At 48.1% G+C, this 26,546-nt stretch overlaps 1 protein-coding gene, 1 long non-coding RNA gene and 1 pseudogene across 3 annotated transcripts; 2 read left to right on the top strand and 1 right to left on the bottom strand.

Moving 5' to 3' along the window:
- Nucleotides 1-3,932: 3,932 nt before the first annotated feature.
- LOC309326095 lies at nucleotides 3,933-4,726 on the bottom strand. The gene is made up of 2 exons (XR_014150137.1): nucleotides 4,036-4,726; nucleotides 3,933-3,994 (listed from the first exon to the last, which is right to left on the bottom strand). It is a non-coding gene; the product is annotated as an uncharacterized lncRNA (long non-coding RNA).
- Nucleotides 4,727-4,733: 7 nt separating this feature from the next.
- On the top strand, nucleotides 4,734-5,399 carry LOC309352938 (protein mago nashi homolog pseudogene; annotated as a pseudogene). Its single transcript has 2 exons — nucleotides 4,734-4,750; nucleotides 4,957-5,399. The product of its transcript is annotated as a protein mago nashi homolog pseudogene (transcript).
- Nucleotides 5,400-14,624: 9,225 nt separating this feature from the next.
- On the top strand, nucleotides 14,625-17,019 carry LOC309325958 (polypeptide N-acetylgalactosaminyltransferase 4-like). Its single transcript, XM_081834384.1, has 2 exons — nucleotides 14,625-16,888; nucleotides 16,975-17,019. Exon 1 carries the CDS (start codon nucleotides 14,750-14,752, stop codon nucleotides 16,499-16,501), a length of 1,752 nt encoding a protein of 583 aa, XP_081690510.1. The 5' UTR covers nucleotides 14,625-14,749; the 3' UTR covers nucleotides 16,502-16,888; nucleotides 16,975-17,019.
- Nucleotides 17,020-26,546: the final 9,527 nt, after the last annotated feature.

Below are 26,546 nucleotides of genomic sequence, written 5' to 3' on the forward strand. Positions count from 1 at the left end.
TTCTCGAAGTTTCCTCTTGACTGCCTAACCCTACAATAGATTTGGCAGAGCTCGTTCTCTGCCATTCAGTCTAAAAATGGCGCTCCCATTAAGGAGAGGAACAGGAGTGCACAGAGAGGAATTACATCTGAAAGAGGAATGGGAGTACGTTTCCTACCTACTCCTTTTCCTCCAGCAAATAGAGTAAAAAAATGTTCGTTGGTGAATGGGACTCTGTTGGCCATCGTATAACAAAGGTCAAATTCCCGCAAATAGATGCAATCTGACCTCCTCTGCCTAACCCTTCCATGCACTTATAAGAACGATTCCCCCTCCTTTTTCTATTTTATTCAACCAGAAACCTTTTTAAAAAAAAAACAAAAAAAACCCACCAGAATTGTATGTTTCTTGTTTAAATCCAAGGACACGGTATTTTGCGAAATCTGAAAAACAGCCAAATTATTCTGGATTGTATCCAAGTACAGTGGTACCTCGGGTTAAGTACTTAATTCGTTCCGGAGGTCTGTACTTAACCTGAAACTGTTCTTAACCTGAAGCACCACTTTAGCTAATGGGGCCTCCCGCTGCCGTAGCACCACCGGAGCACGATTTCTGTTCTCATCTGAAGCAAAGTTCTTAACCTGAAGCACTATTTCTGGGTTAGCGGAGTCTGTAACCTGAAGCGTATGTAACCTGAGGTACCACTGTATAGATCTGCTCAGATTACTCTCCACTGAAATTAATTTACATGTCTTCACAATTAATTTAATGGGTCTACTTGGGAGTAGCTGGAGTGACATACTTGAGTCGTTCTGGTTCTGAATTCTCTTTGAGGCAGAATGAGGATACACCCAGACAATGCTTCATATTGCGTTTTTATCCCCATAGCCTTCCAAAGACCTGACAGCAATATTATAGTAAACTTTGGCTGAGAGAGGGATTTTCCCCCCAAGTCGCAGCTGAGTAGAGATTTAAACTTTTGGGACTTCATTGGTCAGCATCTCGGATTTGGGCCTGGGAGATGAGGGTTCAAATCACCACTTGGCTGCAAAACTCACTAGGTGACCTTGGGCCAGTCACGGCCTCTTAGCCTAAACCTGGCTCTCAGGGTTGTTGTGTAGATTAAACAAGGAGCAGGAGAAAAACCATGTACACCACCTTGAGCTCCTTGGAGGAAAAAGTGAGATGTAAATGCAGGAAATAAGAAATAACAGATAAACTTCCATCAGTCCCTCCCAGCCAGCATGGCTGGTCTGTTCTTGGAAGATGACACAGGTTGTTGTTTAGTTGTGTCCGACTCTTCATGACCCCATGGACCAGAGCATGCCAGGCACTCCTGTCTTCCACTGCCTCCCGCAGTTTGGTCAAACTCATGTTCGTAGCTTCGAGAACACTGTCCCACCATCTCGTTCTCTGTCGTCCCCTTCTCCTTGTGCCCTCCATCTTTCCCAACATCAGGGTCTTTTCCAGGGAGTCTTCTCTTCTCTTGAGGTGGCCAAAGTCTTGGAGCCTCAGCTTCAGGATCTGTCCTTCCAGTGAGCACTCAGGGCTGATTTCCTTCAGAATGGAGAGGTTGGATCTTCTTGCAGTCCATGGGACTCTCAAGAGTCTCCTCCAGCACCAGAATTCAAAAGCATTCATTCTTTGGCGATCAGCCTTCTTTATGATCCAGCTCTCACTTCCATACATCACTACTGGGAAAACCATAGCTTTAACTATACGGACTTTGTCAGCAAGGTGATGTCTCTGCTTTTAAGGTAGTGTCTCTTTTAAGACGGTGGTCAATATATATATATTTAATGTGTGTATTTAAAGACCAAAACCAGTTTCCTGATTAACTGGGGACACTTTTGTTGTTGTTTAATACACTGCTTCTTAAACAATGCAATCCAATGCATGCCAACTCAGAACAAATACCGTAAGTCCTATCTGAGTTTAGTCAGACTTACTGCTAGTTAGGGACACGGGTGGCGCTGTGGGTTAAACCACAGAGCCTAGGACTTGCCGATCAGAAGGTCAACGGTTCGAATCCCTGTGACGGGGTGAGCTCCCGTTGCTCAGTCCCTGCTCCTGCCCACCTAGCAGTTTGAAAGCACATCAAAGTGCAAGTAGATAAATAGGTACCACTCCGGCGGGAAGGTAAACGGCATTTCCGTGCTCTGCTCTGGTCCGCCAGAAGCGTCTTAGTCCTGCTGGCCACATGACCCGGAAGCTGTACACTGACTCCCTCGGCCAATAAAGCGAGATGAGCGCCGCAACCCCAGAGTCAGCCACGACTGGACCTAATGGTCAGGGGTCCCTTTACCTTTACCTTACTGCTAGTTCAGCTTGTGGAGGACGGCCGCCTTGACAAATGAATCTGATTAATGCACTAAATCTTGCAGCGTCTCCAGCCTGCATGCCGGCAGAGGCGCAAGCTGCTTTCTTGGTCTGTCACTCACATGTCGAACAGGAGCAAACGGAAGAGAGGATCTGCGATACTTTTCTCATGAATTTAGCCCCCTCTGGTGGGAACGTGAGCGTGTTAGGGAAAGAGGAATGAGGCTCTTCAGTTCAAAACACCAGGTGACCAGCACATTTCAAAGGGTTGGTTCTGACTGTTATGGTAAAATCTGGGTGCGAGGCTGCTCTGCCACCCAGCTCATTGGATTAAGTCTGCGGGTCCCTGAGGAGGAAAATGAGCTCAGCCGGAGACAGGAGCAAGCTGCAGAAGATCCAAGTTTATTGCGCAACAGGTTCAAGGCGAGATTGAACAGCGAGAAAGGGATGACATGAACTTTTGAAAGTTCCCTCCATGCCCCAGAATACAGTGCAAAACACATCCCAGTTACATCATGAATACATTAAGAAGAGGTTGGGTTACACAGGATTAACATATGGAGGAGGGAGGGGGGAATATGCAGAGTTGGAGATATGCGCAGATAAGCACATCCTGAGTACCGGTGATGAGAAGACAATGGTCCATGTACTGGCATTGCCTGGAGGAAAGGCTTGGCAGAGTGATTTGACAGGATTAGGGTCTTGACACCTTGCTTGAGGCATTATGGAGGACAGGGAAGGTGTCATGGAGTCCTAGAGAAATTGAGCAAATTGGCACGTTGATTTTCTATGAATTTTATAGATTTTAGTCCCTTTTGATATTGACAATTGGAAATAAATGGATATATTGTAGCGAAGAAGAAGGTGAAGAAGACATGCCCCCCCCTCCATATCATGACCTATGGAGCCTTATGCAGTGTAGGATCCCATCATATCAACATCAGGACATTAGAAGAGCCTGCTGGATGCAGTGCATGCTGTTGTCTCGATGGGCCAGTGGGGCATATGCGGCCATGGAGAGCAATTTCTATCTGCGTTATTATGTTGGGCACGTGATAGGAATTTTATGGTCTTAGATATATGGTAATATTCATAAGTGTACCAACCAAGCACGTACATAGAACAGCACAGGAAGGCCAACCTGGACCATTTTGATTCCTAAACTGAGTAAATGTTTTCTCTGCAAGGTCAAAGGAAAATGGAAAAGCCTCCCCATTGTCTTTTCCTTCGCAAATCCTGTCTTAAGGGTATGTCTGTGTTTGAATAGGGTGTGAGCCTGTGGCATGGCCCAGGAACTAAGTATTTATCACAACAAAAGAATGGCCAGGCTCCCCAGGGTATCCAGTCAAGTAACCTGCCAGACAGGAGATAAACAACGACAGAAGAAAAACAACATTCAAATTTCTGTTTTAAGACCGCCTTTTTTGTGATGTAGGTATGATGTATCTGAGGGGTGGTCTTAGGTTACACCCCTTCTGTGATGTATGTATGATGTTTCTGTGGTTGGTCTTGATCTACAGGGTGGCAATTCCAGAAGTCTATATAAGGCCTTGTGTGCCAATAATAATAATAATAATAATAATAATAATAATATATAATAATAATAATAATAATAATAATAATAATAATAATAATAATAATAATATCATCTTTATTGTCATTGCCCCCTCTCGGGGACAACGAAATTACTTGGCTGCTCCATCCACCCAGGTAGGGCACTCCACACAAAATCAAAACAACTATAAAAACACTAATTAAAACAATACAGTATAGTACAGCAAGGAAAATTAGATGACTTTCAAAGTCCAGGCTTCCCATTCAGGGCCGAGATCGCTCTGGAGAAGAAGCTGTTCTTAAGACGGCTCGTTCTTGTCTTCATCGTCCTGTATCTCCGTCCCGACGGCAGGAGCTCGAAGAGACAGTGACCAGGATGCAATGGATCTTTTACTATGTCCAGTGCCTTCCTATGGCACCTTGTGGCATAAATCTGTTCTAAGGTGGAGAGTGGGCAGTCAACAATGCTCTCTGCTGCCTTCACAACTCTGCACAACGCCATCCTGTCCTGGGTAGTACAGCTTCCGTACCACACACATAAGCCATAAGTGAGCACGCTCTCAATGGCACAGTGATAGAAGGCAAGCGGCAGTTTCTGCGGAAGATGGTTTTTCCTTAGAATTCTCAAAAAGTACAGTCTCTGCTGCGCCTTCTTCACAAGCCCCCTTGTGTTGACACTCAGGACAGATCCTCTTGTAATTCAATGCCCCAAAATCTGAACGTTGTTACCCTCTCCACGCAGACCCCATCAATCAAAAGTGGCTGGACATTGCTCTTCTGTCTCCTGAAGTCCACCACAAGCTCCTTTGTCTTCCTTGTATTTATGAGCAAGTTGTTAGCTCTGCACCACTCTGTCAGCCGCTCCACCTCATCTCTATAGAATGTTCTATTGTTCTGGGTTCCTCCTCCCTCCTGCAGGTGAGGGGAGCACTCTGTTGCAACAGATCAATAAAGATCAAGCTTATTAGCTGCTTTGCTTCTCAATATTCTCTGGTTGGCCTCTGTTATTCTCTCCTACCAATAAGGAACCTATGTAAGGACTCTGTATGAGCTCTTGGATACCCCATAAGGGAAAAAAAGGGCATATTTATTTGTTTACAACAGGCACAAGGGGAAGTTCGGCCACGAGTTTCTCGAGTTCTGCACTGACAGGAAACTGAGATATGCAAACAACAGCAATTATAAAAAAGATGTCAGGATCAGAAAAGAAGCCTAGGTACACAAACATGTGACAGAAGAGCTAAAGAGGATAATCGATGACAGTGAAATCACGAAAGAAGATGATGCCTTAGGGCTGCCTCCTGACAGAGTTGGCTGGCAGGAGCTTGAAATTGTAATTGGTGATGAACACACATCTTTTACCACATCAAAAATTGGTTCTCTTATTGATGTAAATCAGTCCAAGGATCCAGAAGGTCTAAGAGTGTTTTACTACCTTGTCCAGTACCTCAAGTCTCTCGTCTTCAGTCTCATTGGATTACACTTCAAGATTGAGCCAATTTAAATTGTATGGATTTAAATTTGTACTGCAGAGTTTCTTTTGGTGGGGTTACCATATTTTTCGCTCTATAAGATGAACCAAACCACAAGACGCACCTAGTTTTTGGAGGAGGAAAACAAGAAAAAAAATATTTTGAATCTCAGAAGCCAGAACAGCAAGAGGGATCGCTACGCAGTGAAAGCAGCGATCCCTCTTGCTGTTCTGGCTTCTGGGATAGCTGCGCAGCCTGCATTCGCTCCATAACACACACACACACACACACACACACACACACACACACACATTTCCCCTTACTTTTTAGGAGGGGAAAAGTGAGTCTTATAGAGCAAAAAATACGGTACTTTCCATTCCTTATCTTTTATTGGTTCTATGTGTGTCAGATTTTTTTACAGAGTGAATTTAATAAATGCTAAAAAGCTTTAAAAAGAAGGAGGAGGAGGCCTGCTGGATCAGGCCCAAGGTGCCCATCTAGCTCAGTATCCTGTTCCCACAGTGGCCAACCATGGGTTTTCTTCTTCCTGCAAAGCAGAAGGTACAGATCTTTCATCAGGGTTCACTGCCAAAACCTTTCTCAAAGCAGCGGAAGTTTAGGATCAGAGTTTTCCTTCTCCTAGATGGTCTTCCTTCCCAGGAGCCCCATCTGCCCCTCACCTCCCTCTACATCACGTGTAGGAATTGCCTTCTTGACTGTTGGACCCACTCTAAGTCTTGTCTGCTCCATCCATCTTCAAATGTAGAAGTCCCTAACTCACTGAGAGTTTGAGACCCATCGGCTACCCACGCCTGGTTTAGTCGGCCAGTTGAAGCTGTTTCTGGGATTGTGGCCACTGTTGTATGCAGACAGCTTCTAGGAGCCCCAGGTGAGTGCAGGGTGGGGAACAAAGGAGGACAAATACTCCAGGACAAGAACATTAGTGAGATCAAGGGGAGGAGGGTATTGTCATTTGAGCAGCCCTGGACCTCCATAGACACTGCCCAGGTCATTCATTCTTCTTCTTCTTCTTCTTCTTCTTCTTCTTCTTCTTCTTCTTCTTCGGTGAGCACTCGTAGCCAAGTAAGATTGTCTTCCATGAACACGGTGGAGCTCGGACTCGGACTCGGAGCAAGAGGAGTCTCAGTCTACACCGGATCCTTTGCCTCAGGTGGCACCTGAACCAAGTCTGGGGCCTGATTCTGAAGTGCCCCAGTCTGCACAGGTTCCCCTGCAACAAGCACCAGCTGGGCCGAGTCAGGGGCCTGAGCCTGTCCTGGCTCCAGATGCGGGGATGACCTCGTTGCCTTCAGCTGGGCCATCACTTACAGCTGCTCCACTACCAGTTGGATCAGGGGAGGCTGAGGCGGTCCCTGGGTCTACTCACCCACTGACGTCTCCCAAGCTGCAGAGACTGAGGTCTGAGAGAAGGAGAGACCTGAGTACTCACAGGAGGAGTGCTCACCTTTGGGCGAAACAGGGAGGTGAGTTACTGGGGGATCAGGACTGGCTGTTACCCCAACAGAGATAAAAGGCTGTCGGACCCTTTCCCAGGTTGTGGGAACAAGGTTGCTGTTTGCCAGAACCTGCCTGTGATCCTGTGCCTGACCTTGCCTGGTTTCCTGCCTTGGCCCAGTTGGACTGACTCCTCGCAGAACTCTTGGATTCGGGACCAGACCTGGATTGCGTTACTCGGGTTATCCCCGGGTCCAGAACACTCCAATTGGAGAGGTCATGACACAGCTTGATTCATCCCCAGAGGTGAAGTTCACTGTTTCTTGAGACAGACAGATGACAACAAGCAGATGCCTATGGGAAACCCGCAAGCAGGACCAGAGCTGAGCACAAGAATCTTTACCCCTCCTGTGGTTTCCAGCAACTGGCATTCAAAAGCATTGTTGACTCCTGTTGTGCACAGAGGCACAGGCCAGCCGCTGTTAGTCTTTTGTTGTTTAGTTGTTTAGTTGTGTCCGACTCTTCATGACCCCCTGGACCAGAGCACGCCAGGCACTCCTGTCTTCCACTGCCCCCCGCAGTTTGGTCAAACTCATGTTCATAGCTTCGAGAACACTGTCCCACCATCTCGTCCTCTGTCGTCCCCTTCTCCTTGTGCCCTCCATCTTTCCCAGCATCAGGGTCTTTTCCAGGGAGTCTTCTCTTCTCATGAGGTGGCCAAAGTACTGGAGCCTCAGCTTCAGGATCTGTCCTTCCAGGGAGCACTCAGGGCTGATTTCCTTCAGAATGGAGAGGCTTGATCTTCTTGCAGTCCATGGGACTCTCAAGAGTCTCCTCCAGCACCAGAATTCAAAAGCATCCATTCTTCGGTGATCAGCCTTCTTTATGGTCCAGCTCTCACTTCCATAGATCACTACTGGGAAAACCAGAGCTTTAACTATACGGACCTTTGTCAGCAAGGTGATGTCTCTGCTTTTTAAGATGCTGTCTAGGTTGTCATCGCTTTTCTCCCAAGAATTTGTCTAACATTATTTTAAAGCCATCCAGGTTGGTGGCCAGTGGGAGTGAGTTCCATAGGTTCAGCCATGCACACTTTTTGTGTTTATTTTAAACGGGCTTCATAGTAGGAAATAAATTTTTCTCAAGGACATATTACAAGCACAATTCTTGTTCTTAAGTTGAAATGCTTCATAATTCCCCCCTTTTTTCTGCTGTTTAGCATCAGTTAACAGTTTTTCCCCTCCCTATATATATCTTAGTAATATATGTTTGCAATATACACAATGCAGTAATATTTGAGTGATGCAAATTCAATTACTTCCCCTGATTTAAAAGGGTTCTGTAAAGGACTCCATTACATCTGAGCTTAGTGCTTCCTGGAAAACTCATTCTAATGAAGGATTATTAGCCGCGATAGGCTGTCAACAGCCTGCTGCTGTTTCTCTCCTTATTATATTTACATCCTAGCAATAACTCATTGGCAACAGGCCTTTTCTTCGGCAGCTGGTGATTTAACAGCTGAGTTAAAAAGCTTCTTTGTGAATCAGCAGGGCAGATGGAAGAACGCAGATCTATTTTCAGCTGGGAACTGTTGCTCGATTCAGCGCCCTGGGGCCAAAACCAGTTTAATGAGCGTGAGTTTCGAGTTATGCCCGGGTTACAATTTCCCTTGTGATCTAGTCTGGCTCAGCTGCTTTAGCCCGTTCTGCAGACACAAGCTTAGAGCCTTTGTCTTGTGGACGTTTGTGGCATAGATTGTGATGCTGGGAACTGTTATGTTGTGGGTGAACATATCAGACGACACAGCAATTCTTCAAACAGCTCTTATTTATTCACAGGCCAGAACAGAACTGAACTGAAGGGTTCAGTCAGCCTGCTTATATAGAGCTCCAATACAACGTAACTGTAACAATTTTCTAAAACTATCCAATCACTGAATGTCACTTTCGATCCCTTATTTGCATAACTATCTACAGTATCCCCCTGCTGGCCCAGGGTGAGAACTTCAGTACATAACAGGAACTACAGGAGGGGAGAGATGCTATTGGGCTTAAGTCCAGATTGCAGGTTTGCCATAATGGCCATCTGGCTGGCCCCGTGACAGCAGGATGCTGGATGGGCTAGCGGCCTGATCCAGAAACCTAATGTTCTTGTGTTTGTTCATGGCCTTTTGGGGGACCACCCTTTAAGTGGCCACAACTGCAGTTGTGAAGCACACATTGAAGATTTCTCATCTTTCCCCCTCTATCACAAGCAACTGACATTCTGGGCTTTACAAGTCCTTCCACCATAATAAAAATAATTTATTATTTGTACCCAGCCCATCTGGCTGGGTTTCCCCAGCCACTCTGGGCGGCTTCCAATGAAGATTAAAAATACATCAAAATGCCACACATTAAAAACTTCCCTAAACAGGGCTGCTTTCAGATGCCTTCTGAATGTCAGGTAGTTGTTTATCTCTTTGACATCTGATGGGAGGGTGTTCCACAGGGCGGGTGCCACCACCGAGAAGGCCCTCTGCCTGGTTCCCTGTAACTTGGCTTCTCGCAGGGAGGGAACTGCCAGAAGGCCCTTGGCGCTGGACCTCAGCGTCCGGGATGAATGATGGGGGTGGAGACACTCCTTCAGGTATACTGGGCCGAGGCCTTTTAGGGCTTCCACATTCCTGATATGTTAGAGCAGGGGTCAGCAACCTTTTTCAGCCGTGGGCTGGTCCACCATCCCTCAGACCATGTGGTAGGCCGGACTACATTTGGGGGGGGGGGAATGAATGAATTCCTGTGCCCCACAAATAACCCAGAGATGCATTTTAAATCAAAGCACACATTCTACTCATGTAAAAAGACACAGATTCCCGGACCGTCTGCGGGCCGAATTTAGAAGGCGAATGTGCTGCATCTGGCCCCTGGGCCCTAGTTTGCCTACCGATGTGTTAGAGCAAAAAAGTTTGCCAACTCTGATAAAAAAAGAGGAAATACTTTGAATGTGTATCGTATCAGTAGCATTATTTGTCATGCTATAAACAGCAGCATTATGGGACACTGGTGGTGCTGTGGGTTAAACCACAGAGCCTAGGACTTGCTGATCAGGAGGTCAGTGGTTTGAATCCCCATGACGGAGTGAGCTCCCGTTGCTCGGTCCCTGCTCCTGCCAACCTAGCAGTTCGAAAGCACGTCAAAGCGCAAGTAGATAAATAGGTACCACTCTGGCGGAAAGGTAAACGGCATTTCCATGCGCTGCTCTGGTTCAGACATTGTGGCAGTGGTTGAATGCCCTGGGATGGTTAGTAAGAGTGGGGTGATGATCTCATTCCTCAGGTCTTTGTAGAGAGTACAAGACAGGAGGACATGTGCCGCTGTTTCGGTGCTACCGTCTCCACAGGGGTAAAGACATTTCTCAGGCGGGATCTTTTGGACTCGACCCTCAAGTACCGTAGATGGCATTGGATGTTTTGTACTGGAAGAAGCAAAGATCACCAGTGTTTAATTCTTCAACATCGTTGGACTGGTCATGTTGTGCGAATGCCTGATGATCGTCTTCCAAAGCAACAACTCTATTCCCAACTTAAAAATGGAAAGCGTAATGCTGGTGGTCAACAAAAGAGGTTTAAAGACTGTCTCAAGGCAAATCTTTCAAAATGTAGTATAAACACTGACAACTGGGAAACACTGGCCTGTGAGCGCTCCAGTTGGAGAACAGCCTTTACCAGAGGTGTCATGGACTTTGAAGACACTCGAACTCAGGACGCAAGGGAGAAACATGCTAAGAGGAAGGCATGTTTGGCAAATCCACACTGTGATCAACTCCCGCCTGGAAACCAATGTCCCCACTGTGGAAGGATGTGTGGATCCAGAATTGGCCTCCACAGTCTCTTACGGACTCACTGTTAAAACTGTGTTTATGGAAGACAATCTTACTTGGTTATGAGGGATCACAGAAGAAGAAGAAGAAGAAGAAGAAGAAGAAGAAGAAGAAGAAGAAGAAGAAGAAGAAGTTGTTGTTGGTGGTGGCCATCACTGCTTCCTGTGGCAATGAGTTCCACAGTTTAACTATGAGCTGCATGAATGAGGACAAACATGCAGCTTCTCAAACTCCAGACATTTTAATGTCTCTTTTAATTGCTACACATTCTAGTGGGCTTGCTTCATTGCGTATTTTAAATATGTGTATTTCTAATGTTTTGAAGAAATTGTTTTATTGTGTACCGTTTTATTACACATGGACTTTATAACTGTTTTTGTGCTTGTCATCTGCCTCAAAGCCAGTTTGGCATTTGTTACAGTACATTAATTTGCTAATTATTGTAATAACATTGTTTTGGACGATAACTCCCATAAGCCGCAAGGCAACAGATATTCTGGCCTGCAGCTTCCACGAGCTGCTGTTGGGAACTGCAGTCCAACACATCTGGAGGGCAACTAGGGGGGACAAAGGCATCTCTTGAAAACTTTTGTGCCTTAACAGCTGCACAAGTCGCGAGAGGAGTGTGTGCAATAGCATCTCTGAGCTCTAGATGGCGAGGTGACTTTGCACTTGACTGATACTAACTCCATTGAAAAATTGCATTTAAAGGAAGTTCGTGTTGACGGCTCAAGTTCTTTTGCCTGGCAAGTACATCTCTAAAACAACAACAACAACAACACCCTTCCTCTCAAAGTACAGGGCAGAGTGCAACAGGCAAAACCACAATAATGACCAAAAGCAATAATTTGCAAGGACTAAGCTGGAACCAGGGGTGCCAACTTGAATAAAATATGGGGGGGGCAGGGAAGCCACTCCCAACATAAACGATCACATGACATGACACATGACGTCTCTCTCTGAATGGCAATGCCCATCAACTTTAGGGGCCCCCCAGATGCCTCGAATATTTTATTGGGAGGGGCACAAGAACCTCGGGCCCCCAAGAGTTGGCTCCTATGGCAAGGTTGCCAGGTAGTCCAGGGTTCTGATTCCTGCATGGTGAGGGGTTGGACTAGATGACCTGTGGGGGTCCCTTTCCAGCTCCCCAGTGGTGCTGTTGTTGTTTAGTTGTGTCCGACTCTTCGTGACCCCCTGGACCAGAGTACATCAGGCACTCCTGTCTTCTACTGCCTCCCGCAGTTTGGCCAAACTCATGCTGGTAGCTTCGAGAACACTGTCCCACCATCTCGTCCTCTGCCGTCCCCTTCTCCTTGTGCCCTCCATCTTTCTTCCCAACATCAGGGTCTTTTCCAGGGAGTCTTCTCTTCTCATGAGGTGGCCAAAGTCTTGGAGCCTCAGCTTCAGGATCTGTCCTTCCAGTGAGCACTTAGGGCTGATTTCTTTCAGAATGGATAGGTTTGATCTTCTTGCAGTCCATGGGACTCTCAAGAGTCTCCTCCAGCACCAGAATTCAAAAGCATCCATTCTTTGGCGATCAGCCTTCTTTATGGCCCAGCTCTCACTTCCATACATCACTACCGGGAAAACCATAGCTTGAACTATATGGACCTTTGTTGGCAAGGTTGCTCTCTCCTCTTTCACCCTCATTAAAAGGTTCTTTAATTCCTCCTCACTTTCTGCCATCAAGGTTGTGTCATCTGCATATCTGAGGTTGTTGATATTTCTTCCGGCAATCTTAATTCCGGCTTGGGATTCCTCCAGCCCAGCCTTTCACATGATGAATTCTGCATATAAATTAAATAAGCAGGGAGACAATATACAGCCTTGTCGTACACCTTTCCCAATTTTGAACCAATCAGTTGTTCCATATCCAGTTCTAACTGTAGCATATTGTCCCACATAGAGATTTCTCAGGAGACAGATGAGGTGATCAGGCACTCCCATTTCTTTAAGAACTTGCCATAGTTTGCCGTGGTCGACACAGTCAAAGGCTTTTGCATAGTCAATGAAGCAGAAGTAGATGTCTTTCTGGAACTCTCTAGCTTTCTCCATAATCCAGCGCATGTTTGCAATTTGGTCTCTGGTTCCTCTGCCTCTTCTAAATCCAGTTTGCACTTCTGGGAGTTCTCGGTCCACATACTGCTTGAGCCTGCCTTGTAGAATTTTAAGCATAACCTTGCTAGCGTGTGAAATAAGTGCAATTGTGCAGTAGTTGGAGCATTCTTTGGCACTGCCCTTCTTTGGGATTGGGATGTAGACTGATCTTCTCCAATCCTCTGGCCACTGCTGAGTTTTCCAAACTTGCTGGCATATTGAGTGTAGCACCTTAACAGCATCATCTTTTAAAAATTTAAATAGTTCAGCTGGAATACCAACACTTCCACTGGCCTTGTTATTTGCAGTGCTTTCTAAGGCCCATTTGACTTCACTCTCCAGGATGTCTGGCTCAAGGTCAGCAACTGCACTACCTGGGGTGTACGAGACATCCCTATCTTTCTGGTATAGTTCCTCTGTGTATTCTTGCCACCTCTTCTTGATATCTTCTGCTTCTGTTAGGTCCTTACCACTTTTGTCCTTTATTATGGTAATCTTTGTACGAAATGCATTTCAGGGAGTTCTCGGTCCACATACTGCTTAAGCCTGCGTTGTAGAATTTTAAGCATCACCATGCTAGCGTGTGAAAGGAGTGCAATTGTGTGGTAGTTGGCGCATTCTTTGGCACTGCCCTTCTTTGGGATTGGGATGTTTACAATTTTAAAAGATGATGCTGTTACGGTGCCCTTACGGTGCACCACAGTTCGAGAAGGACACTGACAAACTGGAACGTGTCCCGAGGAGGGCAACCAAAATGGTCAAAGGCCTGGAAACGATGCCTTATGAGGAACGGCTAAGGGAGCTGGGCATGTTTAGCCTGGAGAAGAGGAGGTTAAGGGGTGATATGATAGCCATGTTCAAATATATAAAAGGATGTCACATAGAGGAGGGAGAAAGGTTGTTTTCTGCTGCTCCAGAGAAGCGGACACGGAGCAATGGATCCAAACTACAAGAAAGAAGATTCCGCCTAAACATTAGGAAGAACTTCCTGACAAGTAAGAGCTGTTCGACAGTGGGATTTGCTGCCAAGGAGTGTGGTGGAGTCTCCTTCTTTGGAGGTCTTTAAGCAGAGGCTTGACAACCATATGTCAGGAGTGCTCTGATGGTGTTTCCTGCTTGGCAGGGGGTTGGACTCGATGGCCCTTGTGGTCTCTTCCAACTCTAGGATTCTATGCTAGCAGCGTGAAAAAGGTGAGGGTCGCGCTGTGGCCCCGCCCCTTTCCCCTCTGGCCCCGCCCACCGCGGCAGGTAGGGCCCTAAAAGGGCCCCCCCCCCTCTCTCTCCAAGCGGCCGCCTCGAGAGGGCAGCCGCGACTGGGCGCGTCTACCTCGCGCTCCGCCGTCCTGCCCCAACCGGGGCTCACTCTCCCCTCACCCCCAGCCGCCCCACCACCGCCGCTCTCCCCTCCCTCAAGCGCCCTTCCTCCCCAGCCCGGAGCCCGACGGCTGTCCGCGTTCCTCCGGCCGGAGCGCGTGGAGGGGCGGCTGAGGCGAAGGGAGGTGGCCGGTTGCCCGGAGGTGGGACGGCCGAAAAGGCGGGCGGGCGAGAAGGGGAAGGGGAAGGAAGCTCCTCGCTCGCCCGCTCGCCTCCTCCTCTCCCTCAAGCGCCCCTTCTTCCCCAGCCGGAGCCCGACGGCTGCCCGCGTTCCTCGGGTCGGGGCGCGCGGCGGGGCCGGAGCGCGCGGCGTTTCGGCTGAGGCGAAGGGAGGTGGCCGGTTGCCCGGAGGTGGGACGGCCGAAGGGGAAGGAAGCTCCTCGCTCGCCGCCGCCGCCTCCTCCTCCTCCTCTCCCTCCCTTTAAAGGACAACTTTGCGAGCGAACCGCTGGGCGCCCGGGAGGCGCGAGGAGCCGCGGCGAAGGCGGAGGAACAGGCGGCCGGGGGTGGGTCGCTTCCTCCGCCGCCTCGGAGTTGGGCGCTCCGTATCCGGGAAGGAGCGAGCCCGGAGCTGGTAGCCCCTGAGGAGACGCCGCCGCCGCCGCCCTCGAAGTTGGCCCTGTCCCTCAGGCGGCGCCATGCGGCGGCTCCGGCGGGGCCCGTGTCCGGGCCGGGGCTGCGCGGTGGCGCTGGCGCTGCTGGCCGCCGTGGCCTTCTTCGCCGTGGCGCTGGCGCTGGCCAGCCTGCAGGCGCCCCCGCTGGCCGGCCAGAGGCGCTCTCCTGGCGGGGAGAGGCGCTTCTCCGACGGGGCGGAGCGGCCCGAAGACCTGGCCCGCCCCGTCTACCAGAAGGCGCCGCCGGACCCTCCGGCCCCCGGGGAGTGGGGCAAGGCTGCCCACCTGCAGCTGAGCCCGGAGGAGAAGAAGGAGGAGGAGGATCTGGTGGAGCAATACGCCCTCAACGTCTATCTCAGCCAGAAGATCTCGCTGCACCGCCACATCCAGGACGGGCGCATGGCCGAGTGCAAAGCCAAGGCCTACCGCTACCGCCAGCTGCCCACCACCTCCGTGGTCATCGCCTTCTACAACGAGGCCTGGTCCACGCTGCTGCGCACCGTCCACAGCGTGCTGGAGACCTCTCCGGCCGTCCTGCTGAAGGAGATCATCTTGGTGGACGACCTGAGCGACAAGGCCTACCTCAAGGGCCAGCTGGAGAAGTACGTCAGCGGCCTGGAGAGGGTGCGCCTGATCCGCACCAACAAGCGCGAAGGGCTGGTCCGGGCGCGCCTGATCGGGGCCACCTTCGCCACCGGCGACGTCCTCACCTTCCTCGACTGCCACTGCGAGTGTGTCCCCGGCTGGCTGGAGCCGCTGCTGGAGAGGATCGGCCAGAACGTCAGCACTGTCGTCTGCCCCGTCATCGACACCATCGACTGGAACACCTTCGAGTTCTACATGCAGTCGGGCGAGCCCATGATCGGGGGCTTTGACTGGCGCCTGACCTTCCAGTGGCACTCGGTCCCCGACTACGAGCGCCAGAGGCGCAAGTCCAAAATCGACCCCATCAGGTCACCCACCATGGCCGGGGGCCTCTTTGCCGTCAGCAAAAAGTACTTCGAATACCTGGGCACCTACGACATGGGGATGGACGTCTGGGGAGGAGAGAACCTGGAGCTCTCCTTTCGGGTGTGGCAGTGTGGGGGCATCTTGGAGATTCACCCCTGTTCGCACGTGGGGCATGTGTTCCCCAAGCGCGCTCCCTACGCCAGGCCCAACTTCCTCCAGAACACGGCGCGGGCAGCGGAAGTGTGGATGGATGGGTATAAAGAGCACTTCTACAACAGGAATCCGCCGGCACGGAAGGAGAACTACGGAGACATCTCAGAAAGGAAGCTCTTGAGGCAGCGCCTGAAGTGCCAGAACTTCGACTGGTACCTGAAAAACATATTTCCGAACTTGCACGTGCCAGAGGACCGCCCTGGTTGGCACGGAGCCATCCGCAGCGTGGGCATCTCTTCCGAGTGCCTAGACTACAATTCTCCTGAGCACAACCCGACCGGCGCCCACATCAACCTCTTCGGGTGCCACGGGCAAGGAGGAAACCAGTTCTTTGAGTACACGTCGAATAAGGAGATCCGGTTCAACTCCGTGACGGAGCTCTGCGCCGAAGTTCCAGACCAGAAGGATTTTGTGGGCATGAGGAACTGCCCGAAAGATGGCTCCGCTATCCCAGAAAACATTGTGTGGCATTTTAGAGAAGACGGGACCATTTATCACCCTCATTCGGCAAAATGCCTTAGCGCTTACCGCACTGCCGAGGGCCGGGCTGACGTGCAGATGAGGACATGCAACGCAGAGGATAAAAACCAGTTGTGGAAGTTCGAGAAATAGAAATTGGTCTGGGAGTCTCTGTCCAAGACTACTTCCAGCTGACTTAGTGTGTATTCCCACTAAGTCTGGCTTGGCGTGTCTTCCCATTAACTGTTAATGCCAGATTTAGGTAGCTTCGAAAAGGATTTTTAACAGGTTTGGGAATGGCAGTGAATGACTGTGAAGAAGCAGGGTGTCGGGGACTTGCACTGAAGTGCCTTTTATTCTAAACTCCCATTGGCGGGGGCTGATGGGAGTCATTGTCCAATATCTGGATGGGTGGATCCTAAGGTGTTCACTTAAAAGGGAACAACTATAATTTTTGTGTGTGTGATTGTAATACTTTGGGAACAAGGTGGCCTTGGTTAGAACTGCAGATTACTGAACGTTTATGTTATGTTACTGAACGTTTCCTGCTTGGCAGGGGGTTGGACTCAATGGCCCTTGTGGTCTCTTCCAACTCTATGATTCTATGTGTTACTGTGACAATGCAGGGGGAGGGGGGACTGAAATCAATACAAACGTAGCCACAGTACAGAGCTGTTCGACAGTAGAATTTGCTGCCAAGGAGTGTGGTGGAGTCTCCTTCTTTGGAGGTCTTTAAGCAGAGGCTTGACAACCATATGTCAGGAGTGCTCTGATGGTGTTTCCTGCTTGGCAGGGGGTTGGACTCCATGGCCCTTGTGGTCTCTTCCAACTCTATGATTCTAAGATAATAACGTTAATACGAGTTAACGCCAGGGAATGGGAAGCTGTGGTTCTCTAGGTGTTGGATAAGTCAAAGCTCCCATCAATTCTTGCCATGTTAACAAGGGTTGTTGGGAGTTTTGGTCCAGCGACAACAGGACGGCCACATATTCCCACATGTCTGAGTTAACTATATGCATAATTCGTGGCTAATGTTGTGGTTTGGCCAAGAAGTGGGAGAAACATCACCCTTAGGGTGCTGCCTGAGTGTTACACATAGGAGTCTCGTTGAGTGTGTTGGGAGAAAATGTTGCTTAGCTTTTATGGCAGCTTCCCAACTCCCATCAGTGCGCTGGCTGGGGTTGATGGGAGTTGTAGACAACCTGGAAGGCACCAAGTTAGCAGTGGCCCTGTGCGACACCAAAATTCCTCCCCCCTACCTCTTGTGCTCCATTCTAAACAATAGTTGTGGGGGCCCCAAGGCTGTGTGCCCTAAATCCACCTCCTAGGTTACAGAAGGCTGCAGAGTGGTAACAGGCCTGAGTTCATGTTGCTTTTCATTATTGAAAGCAGAGCGAGGAGAAAATACAATCTGCATCGTGCATCGTGTGGTGAAAGCGATCATTTGTTAACTTAGGGAGGAGGTAATCAAGTTGTAGCTGAGGTTAACAGTATTCGCGGCAAATAAGAGTTATTGTTATTGATGACGCTGAAAAATGTCAAAAGGGTGGGAAACCAGACTTGTTTCTTGTATCGGAAACACCTGCGTCAATATCTAGAACAGGCGTGGGGATATTTGGCCCTCTGGATGTGGCTGGACTACAACTCCCATCAGCCTTCGCAAGCACAGCCAATGGCCAGGGATGATGGGTATTGTAGTTCACTGACACCTGGTGGGCCAATGGTTCCTCGCACCTGATTTAAAGGCTCTTTATCAGTGTTTCCCAATTGAGTCTACAGTTGTTGTTAAACTATAACTCCCATCATCCCTAGCTAGGAGGACCAGTAGTCACAGATGATGGGAATTGTAGTCCAGAAACAGCCGGAGACCATGTTTGGGAAATACTGCTCTATATCAAGATTTGCAATTCCTGATAGTAGCTATTTATGATCTCTGCCTTATCACTGTTAACATAATCAGTTACATGTAGTGCTTTAAAATCCACTGATGGGTCAGAGAATAAGAGAAACTGCTTTTTGGATGGTTCTTAACGCACTTCAGATGGAATTCAGATTTCCCCGAGGGCTATATCTTTAGGTAAAGGTATAAGGTGTTGTCATACTTCCTCAAACGTGGCATAGCCAATATTAACTAATTGCTGCATTCCCAGGCTGTACCTTGAACTCAAAGGCTGTGCCCCTGTGGCTACGAAGTGACAGGAAGCTGGCAAGATAGGCAGAGAAGCAGTTTCAACAAATCAGTGTGATACTTGCCTTTTAAGTCTCTGCCTAGGTTAAATCAACCATGCAGTATTGTAGCTAGTCTGGCAGAGGTTCAGGGAGCAAACTGCATGTTGATTGTCATGAGCACCTGACTGTTGACAGGACATAGATCAGGCTCTGCTAACCTGGTGCTTTCCAGATGTTCTGGCCAAGGACAGCTATCAGCCCCAGCCAGCAAGGCTGACATAGGCGAATTCTTCTTAAAGAAGACTGTTACCTTCTGGAGGTAATGGTTCTGGGATCTCTATAACTTGCCTCTTGGCAGGAAAAGTGACAAAGCTTTAGCTATCTCTATACAGTGGTGCCTCGCAAGACGAAAAGAATCCGTCCCGCGAGTCTCTTCGTTTAGCGGTTTTTCGTCTTGCGAAGCAAGCCCATTGACGGCTTAGCGCTATTAGCGGCTTAGCGGCTTATCGGATAAGCGGCTTATCGGCTTAGAAAAAGGGGGAAAAAAACGGGGGGGGGAAACCCGCAGGAACTCGCAAGACATTTTCGTCTTGCGAAGCAAGCCCATAGGAAATTCGTTTTGCGAAGCACCTCCAAAACGGAAAACTCTTTCGTCTAGCGGGTTTCCGTCTTGCGAGGCATTCGTCTTGCGGGGCACCACTGTATTTTAACTAAGCTGTAATTGGGCATGACCCATAGCACCGGGCTATCTTGAAACTATAGCAGAATTAACTCCCAACAGAGCCTCGAGTTATCAAGGGCCAGCAGTCCTAAACATCATGGTTGACAAGCTGCCGTTGAAGCTGTTAGCCTCTCTCTCTGTGCCTCTTGTATGTAGAGAACCTTGTTTCTGTTTCATAACTAGTCATGTGGCCACCTTAGTTAGCCATTCCAGCTTTCGGTCTTAAAAACTGAGACTGGGCACATCTAATCCTTATTCTTGATGGGGCAACCTTGACTTGTGGGACTGAGGGAATGATCATCGCCACACAGAGTTGAAGGTGACGGAGGAGAAACTCAATTCTCCTGTGTTTTGCTCATTTTGCACCTGTTATTGCTCCTCTTACAGGTCACTGTAGGGTTTTAGAAAACCTGATAAACTTGTTTGAACAGCAGTGAAGGCTGGACAGGATATTAATGGGTGTGAACAGTGCCTCTAATGCCACCTTCGTTTAACTCTTTTGTCGACTGCCTTCATTTTTAGAGATGATGGCATTTGTGGTGGTCAAGGGAGAAGAGGTGCCTTGCCTAAAAACTTCCCTGCTCTTCTTCCAAAGCTACTATTCCTCCCCTGTTTCTACTTCTCATTGCCAATGCCTCTTGTGATTTCATCGCTGGGACAATCCAGGGTTTGCCAAGAATTGCGGGTTATTTTGCAAGCTCCAGTCCATGGTATTGGGACAGAACGACGCGGGTGGCGCTGTGGGTTAAACCACAGAGCCTAGGACTTGCCGATCAGAAGGTTGGCGGTTCGAATCCCCGTGACGGGGTGAGCTCCCATTGTTTGGTCCCAGCTCCTGCCAACCTAGCAGTTCGAAAGCACATCAAAGTGCAAGTAGATAAATAGGTACCGCTCCGGCGGGAAGGTAAACGGCGTTTCCGTGCGCTGCTCTGGTTCGCCAGAAGTGGCTTAGTCATGCTGGCCACATGACCCGGAAGCTGTATGCGGACAAACGCCGGCTCCCTCGGCCAATAAAGCGAGATGAGCGCCGCAACCCCAGAGTCGGCCACGACTGGACCCGATGGTCAGGTGTCCCTTTACCTTATTATGTGCAAAGAATACGGATTTCCGAGGTGCTGGAGATGTTTGTTCACGTTCCCTGCCACCCCTTCATGGTACTTGAAGGGGGACAGAAGCCAATCTGAGGAGGGAGAGAATGTGCCGCATTATATATTGAAAGCACCATGATACCACTTTTAACAGTAATGGCTACCCCAAAGCATCCTGGGATCTGTAGTTTGGTACAGGTGCTGGGCGTTGTTAGAGGAGACCCTGCACGATTCCCCGAGTTCTCTGGGAAGAGGGATTGATTGTTAAGCCCCTTTGAGAGCCATATCTGTGTGAGGGAATGGAGTCGGCCAGCCTAACAACTCTTGGCGCCCTTAAGTACATTTCCCAGGATTCCCAGGGGGAAGTCACGAGACTGCTGCTAACGCATGGTGCAGATGTGGCCTGACTCTTTAGTGCCAGGAAGACCTATGACCTTGAAGCACAAGTGCAGGGAAAACAGCACACCAGAGCAAACAAATCTATGTCCGTTCTGTGGCCAATAAGAAATGAACTCATCTTCTCAGGACAACCAGAGTTGCTGAGTTTGCTGGCCAGAATAGCTGCTACACCGCATGGAAACAAGTGTCTTCGGTCGGGTTCGGACGATCAGTTTTCACCTGCAGTGTGGTGGTGAATGTTGCAGTTGCTGCAGAGCGATATGTCTGTGGAAGAGGGCCTTCTGAAATTGTCCTGTATGCGTTGCGACTCTGTGGAACACGGTTGGTGAAAAGGGACTTTAGTGTTACAGTCATATGATGACCGTCTTAGTGCAAAATCACTGATCTGAAACCACCCTTATGGCTTCAGAATGATGACTATTAAACCAGAACTAACAGTTACAGGAAATTTATTGTAGGTAAGATTCCACTGGGCTCATAATATGCCAAGGTATTCCTATGACACTTTAGTATTGTCATGATTTAGCACCGTTAAATTCTATGGTGGGACTGAGGTGTAGAGTGTCTTAACCACAAGTGACCTTGTAAAGCTTTTTCTAAAAATGTTTTCCCCCTTTTCTATGCACACCGGAGCTGGATTTACACTGAGCCTTGTGCAAAGCACTATCTCACTATGAGCTTGTGTGAGCTATGCAATTATATCCACCTATATGTGCCTTATTTCTTTTTTGAAGGTTCAGGAAAAAAAAACTTGTATTTTCTTACGGAGGACTGTTTTAATGCCTAATATGAAGGTGTGCCAATCTACAATTCTCTTGGGATGGCAATCCTGAACCCATTTGCTAGAGATTAAGAGGTCGTCTTTAACTTTGTGGGACTTATATCAGGGTAAACATTTACAGGATTGCACTGTTAATAACTGGCGCGATGGGAAAAAGCAAAACTGAATTAGTATTCCATCGCTGTATGAAAAGTACAGAGGAAAGAATATAATAATTGTGTGTCTTTGTGTAAGTTAAGATATATAAATATTTTTATACTAAGAATTTGCATTGGCAATCTTAGCTGTAGCATTGTCACTAAGTTGAGTTCAGAAAGGTAATACTGTTTACAGGCTTCTGAAATATTTGATATCTGGAAATGAAGGTATGCATTTTAATTATGCTTCAGTTCTTGAATGAATTATGAAATTGTTTGGGGAAATTTTACTGTGAGGGTTTTAAACTACTGATTTATGGTGTCTGTTTTTAGGGAAACAAATAACTTCACAATGCGTAGATGTGATTGAAAGCTCCTTGAAAAGGCGGAAATAAACAGTTTTCAATTTAAATATCGAATTGGCCTCTCTGTACTAATGGAACTTACTCCATTTACACCAGTCTTTGCACACTTGTATTTAGGGGCCTTAGTATCAGAAATGTAATTTACAGCTGCACAATTATTATAGCTAGGAAGTGGAAAGGACAAGGTGAATATAAAATGGAAGAATGGTATAAAGAGGTGTGGGGTTTGGCTGTATTCATGATAAATTAACACGTGCTATTAAGGTAAGACAGAGAATATGCAGGAGAAATGATTTTGAGGAGATATGGAGTGTATTTGCAGAATTTGTACTGTTAAAATGGAAAGGGGTCAAACGATTGCAAAAGGTGTCAAAATTTTGGGAGGTTGGATAGCGACAATGGAATGGTGTGGGGTGGGATGCACATTTTTATCTATTTATTATTATTACTTTGTTAATTAAAAAATAAAAGGAGAAATTTAATTTCTGCCCTGAACAGGCCACAGTGATCCACGCAACGGTCACCTCCGGGCTTGACTACTGTAACTCGCTCTATGCGGGGCTGCCCTTGAAGCTGACCCAGAAACTCCAGCGGGGGCAAAATGCCACGGCGAGGCTCCTTACGGGGTCCTTTCTGTGGGATCACATTCATCCAGTGCTATACCAGCTGCACTGGCTCCCGGTGGAGTACAGGGTCAGGTTTAAGGTGCTGGTTTTGACCTTTAAAGTCCTATATGGCCTAGGACCCACGTACCTACAGGACCGCCTCTCCTGGTATGCCCCACGGAGGACCTTCAGGTCCACAAATAACAACATTTTGGAGGTCCCAAGTCGCAAGGTGGTTAGATTGGTCTCAACTAGGGCCAGGGCCTTTTCAGTACTGGCCCCGACTTGATGGAACGCTCTGTCCCAAGAGACCAGGGCCCTGCGGGACTTGACATCTTTCTGCAGGGCCTGCAAGACAGAGCTGTTCTGCCTGGCCTTTGGTTTGGACTCATTCTGACCCTTATGTTTCCCTGCCCTTATAGTCTTGATTTATCGGCTACTTTTAAAATGAGGCTGCATTTTAAATTGCATTTTAACCTGTATTTTAAATTGGGGTTTGTTTCCCCCCCCCCATTATGTTTTTACTGTGATTTTATTGGTGTTATCCGCCCTGAGCCTGGCTTTGGCTGGGAAGGGCGGGGTATAAATAAAATTTATTATTATTATTATTTTTCCAGTAGTTTAGAATGGGGTTTTGTGGCTGAAAGCAGAAATGCTTTGTGTTTACTGCTGAAGTACCCATCTAATTGTTGTGACAGCAGTATACAGGTATAGTCAAAGCAGAAGGGGTGTGGGGGAAAGGCAGTCTGTGACAAAGCTTGACTTGGAGTTCAGCTGTGACTGGCCTTCTTCCTAGTCTGATATGCTTCCCTATAGCTGAGGTTGCCAACACAACGCTTGCGGATTCTCTGATGCCCCCAAAGGCCTTGGCACCTCTGGCAGGGTCCGCAGACTCCGCATTTTCATTTTTCATTGAATGAACTTAATATTCATATTGTATGCAGGGACACGGGTGACGCTGTGGGTTAAACCACAGAGCCTAGGACTTGCCGATCAGAAGGTTGGCGGTTCGAATCCCCGCAACGGGGTGAGCTCCTGATGCTTGGTCCCTGCTCCTGCCAACCTAGCAGTTCAAAAGTACGTCAAAGTGCAAGTAGATAAATAGGTACCGCTCCAGCGGGAAGGTGAATGGCGTTTCCGTGCACTGCTCTGGTTTGCCAGAAGTGGTTCAGTCATGCTGGCCACATGACCTGGAAGCTGTACGCTGGCTCCCTCGGCCAATAAAGCGAGTTGAGCGCCACAACCCCAGAGTCAGTCACGACTAGACCTAATGGTCAGGGGTCCCTTTAGCTTTACCTTACTTCCTGTAAAACAAATAACATCAAGGCTTTGAGGCTGAAGCCCTGCATGGAATATCCACAATGTCACAGTTGCCGGAGTAGGTATGAATAAATGGGGTGCACTTGCAAATTTATCTGCTTTTTTTTTATCTGTGTAGAAAGTTGTTATTGTTGTTGTTGTTGTTGTTGTTGTTGTTGTTGTTGTTATTTACTAAACTTGTATACCACCCTTCATTCATATATCTCAGGGTGGTTCACAACATAAAAATGCAGTATAAAAAACACAAAATGCATGAGTAGAAAGAATTTTGAATGTTCTAGTGCAGAACGATAACTAGGTCTTAAGACTTCCTCCACCCTTATTTCATCTGCTCTCTGTAGAAGCCAAAAAAAGCACGTGCTGCCTCTTCCTCTGACAGTTCAAACTGCAGTCAAACAGCAACAAATACTGTAGCCTTTTTAGCTTCGGGTGAGAAGAGCTTTGCGCCCGGGACGGGGAAATGGGAGTCAACAGACACTCAAGGAATAGTTTCAGAGAAAAAGCTTTATTTCTACCATCCACGAACTGGTAGAAGGAGCAAGTGTGATAGATTCACAAAACAAGCACGAGTTCACAGTCATTTGCACAGAGCATATATTCCCCTCCAGTTTCCTCCCCTTTCTCCTCCCCTCAGGAGTCCTGCCCCATGATGGGTTTCCTGAGCATGAACAGAAAGCTCCTGTCTTGGGACTCTTTTGAACTCTTGGCGCCCTTCCCAGGAAAGGGGGTGAGAAGCCAAGGGGGTTGAGGAGCCTTGCGGTTCAGCGTGTCCAAGATGTGTTACAACCGAATGAGATAAGAGTCAGTTCTGTTCTTTTAGCGAGGTCAACTGGCCTGGGAAATTGTCCTATTCAGCTACCTTTGTTACAGCAGAGCAAAAGAGCTAATGCCTTTTAGCTGCTGAGAAAATGATTTTGAGAAGCTTTGAGCCTGCTTTGTCCTCACCTCCTTCAATACCTCCTTCAATACCAACAGCTTATTATTCTCAAACCACAATACAGTGGTACCTCAGGTTCCAGACGCTTCAGGTTACAGACTCCGCCAACCCAGAAATAGTACCTCGGGTTAAGAACTTTGCTTCAGGATGAGAACAGAAGGAGGCCCCGTTAGCTAAAGTGGTGCTTCAGGTTAAGAACAGTTTCAGGTTAAGAACGGGACTCCAGAACAAATTCAGTTCTTAACCCGAGGTACCACTGTAGTTAGCTTCATCCACCTGCTATATTCCCCCAGACAATGTGTTCTGGATAATTTCCTGCATGACAGACAGCTGCAGGACCAGCCCTCCCATTGGCTTTGTGAGAAAGTTGCCTCGGGCAGCAGGCTGGGTACAACTGGGAGGGGTGGCATATCTGTGCCCCACCCCAAGAGTATGCCACTCCTGCGCTTGTCGCCTGCATCATGCCACCTGGAAAGAGCAGGGCTGCTGCTGTCGCCACTGCCTACTCTCTGTCTGCTAAGTTGTGGGTGAACATATCAGGCGACACAGCGATTCTTCAAACAGCTCTTGTTTATTCACAGACCCAGAACTGAACTGAACTGAAGGGTTCAGCCAGCCTGCTTATACAGAGCTCCAGTACAGTGGTGCCTCGCAAGACGAAAAGAATCCGTTCCGCGAGTCTCTTCGTCTTGCGGTTTTTTCGTCTTGGGAAGCAACCCTATTAGCGGCTTAGCAGATTAGCGCTATTGGCGGCTTAGAAAAAGGAGGGGGGGAGCGGAAAAAAATCGCAAGACTTGCAAGACGTTTTCGTCTTGCGAAGCAAGCCCATAGGGAAATTCGTCTTGCGAAGCGCCTCGAAAAATGGAAAACCCTTTCGTCTAGCAGGTTTTTCGTCTTGCGAGGCATTCGTCTTGTGGGGCACCACTGTACAACGCAACAGTAACAAATTTATGCAACTATCCAATCACTGAACGTCACTTTCAATCCCTTATTTGCATATGTGGACCTAAGTGAAAACTATCTACAGTAATCCCCCTGCTGGCTCAGGGTGAGAACTTCAGTACATAACACCGTTTTCCTTTTTCTCCTCCACCACTGCCTTCAGTTCACATCAGGGCTTCCTGGCTGCCTGCAATGGCCTCAGGCAGCAGAGGAGGAGGTGGCAGCCGTGGTGGGTCAGGGACCAAAGAAGGAAGAAGAGGAGTCCCCCCCCCCCATTTTATATTTTGCTTCAAGCGGCAAAATGTCTTGGAGAGCGGAATCACTACTCTTAGTTGGTGGAACGCTCTGTCTCATGAGACCAGGGCCTTGCGGGATCTGATTTCTTTCCGCAGGGCCTGTAAGACAGAGCTGTTCCGCCTGGCCTTTGGCTTGGAGCCAATTTGATTCCCTCCCGCTCTTTCTTTTTCCCTTTCTCCTCCTGTGATGAGGCTGCATTTTAATGTTTCACTGTTGTATTTTAATCTTGTTTTTAAGTTGTATTCATTCAACATGTTTTTATTATTGCTTGTTAGCTGCCCTGAGCCCGGCCTTAGCTGGGGAGGGCGGGGTATAAATAAAAATTATTATTATTATTATTATTATTATTATTATCAATTGCTGATGCATGAGATTTCAGAACAGATCAAGCCTCTGCAAAGATTCAGACTTCCGTATCAAAATTGGGTGGAGTGAAT

Source organism: Podarcis erhardii, assembly GCF_964252035.2.
Source record: "Podarcis erhardii genome assembly, chromosome: 12".
Taxonomy (NCBI): domain Eukaryota; kingdom Metazoa; phylum Chordata; class Lepidosauria; order Squamata; family Lacertidae; genus Podarcis; species Podarcis erhardii.

What these genes read in the sequence shown, in the direction of transcription:
- LOC309325958 (XM_081834384.1), top strand. Translation starts at nt 14,750, where the DNA reads ATGCGGCGGCTCCGGCGGGGCCCGTGTCCGGGCCGGGGCTGCGCGGTG.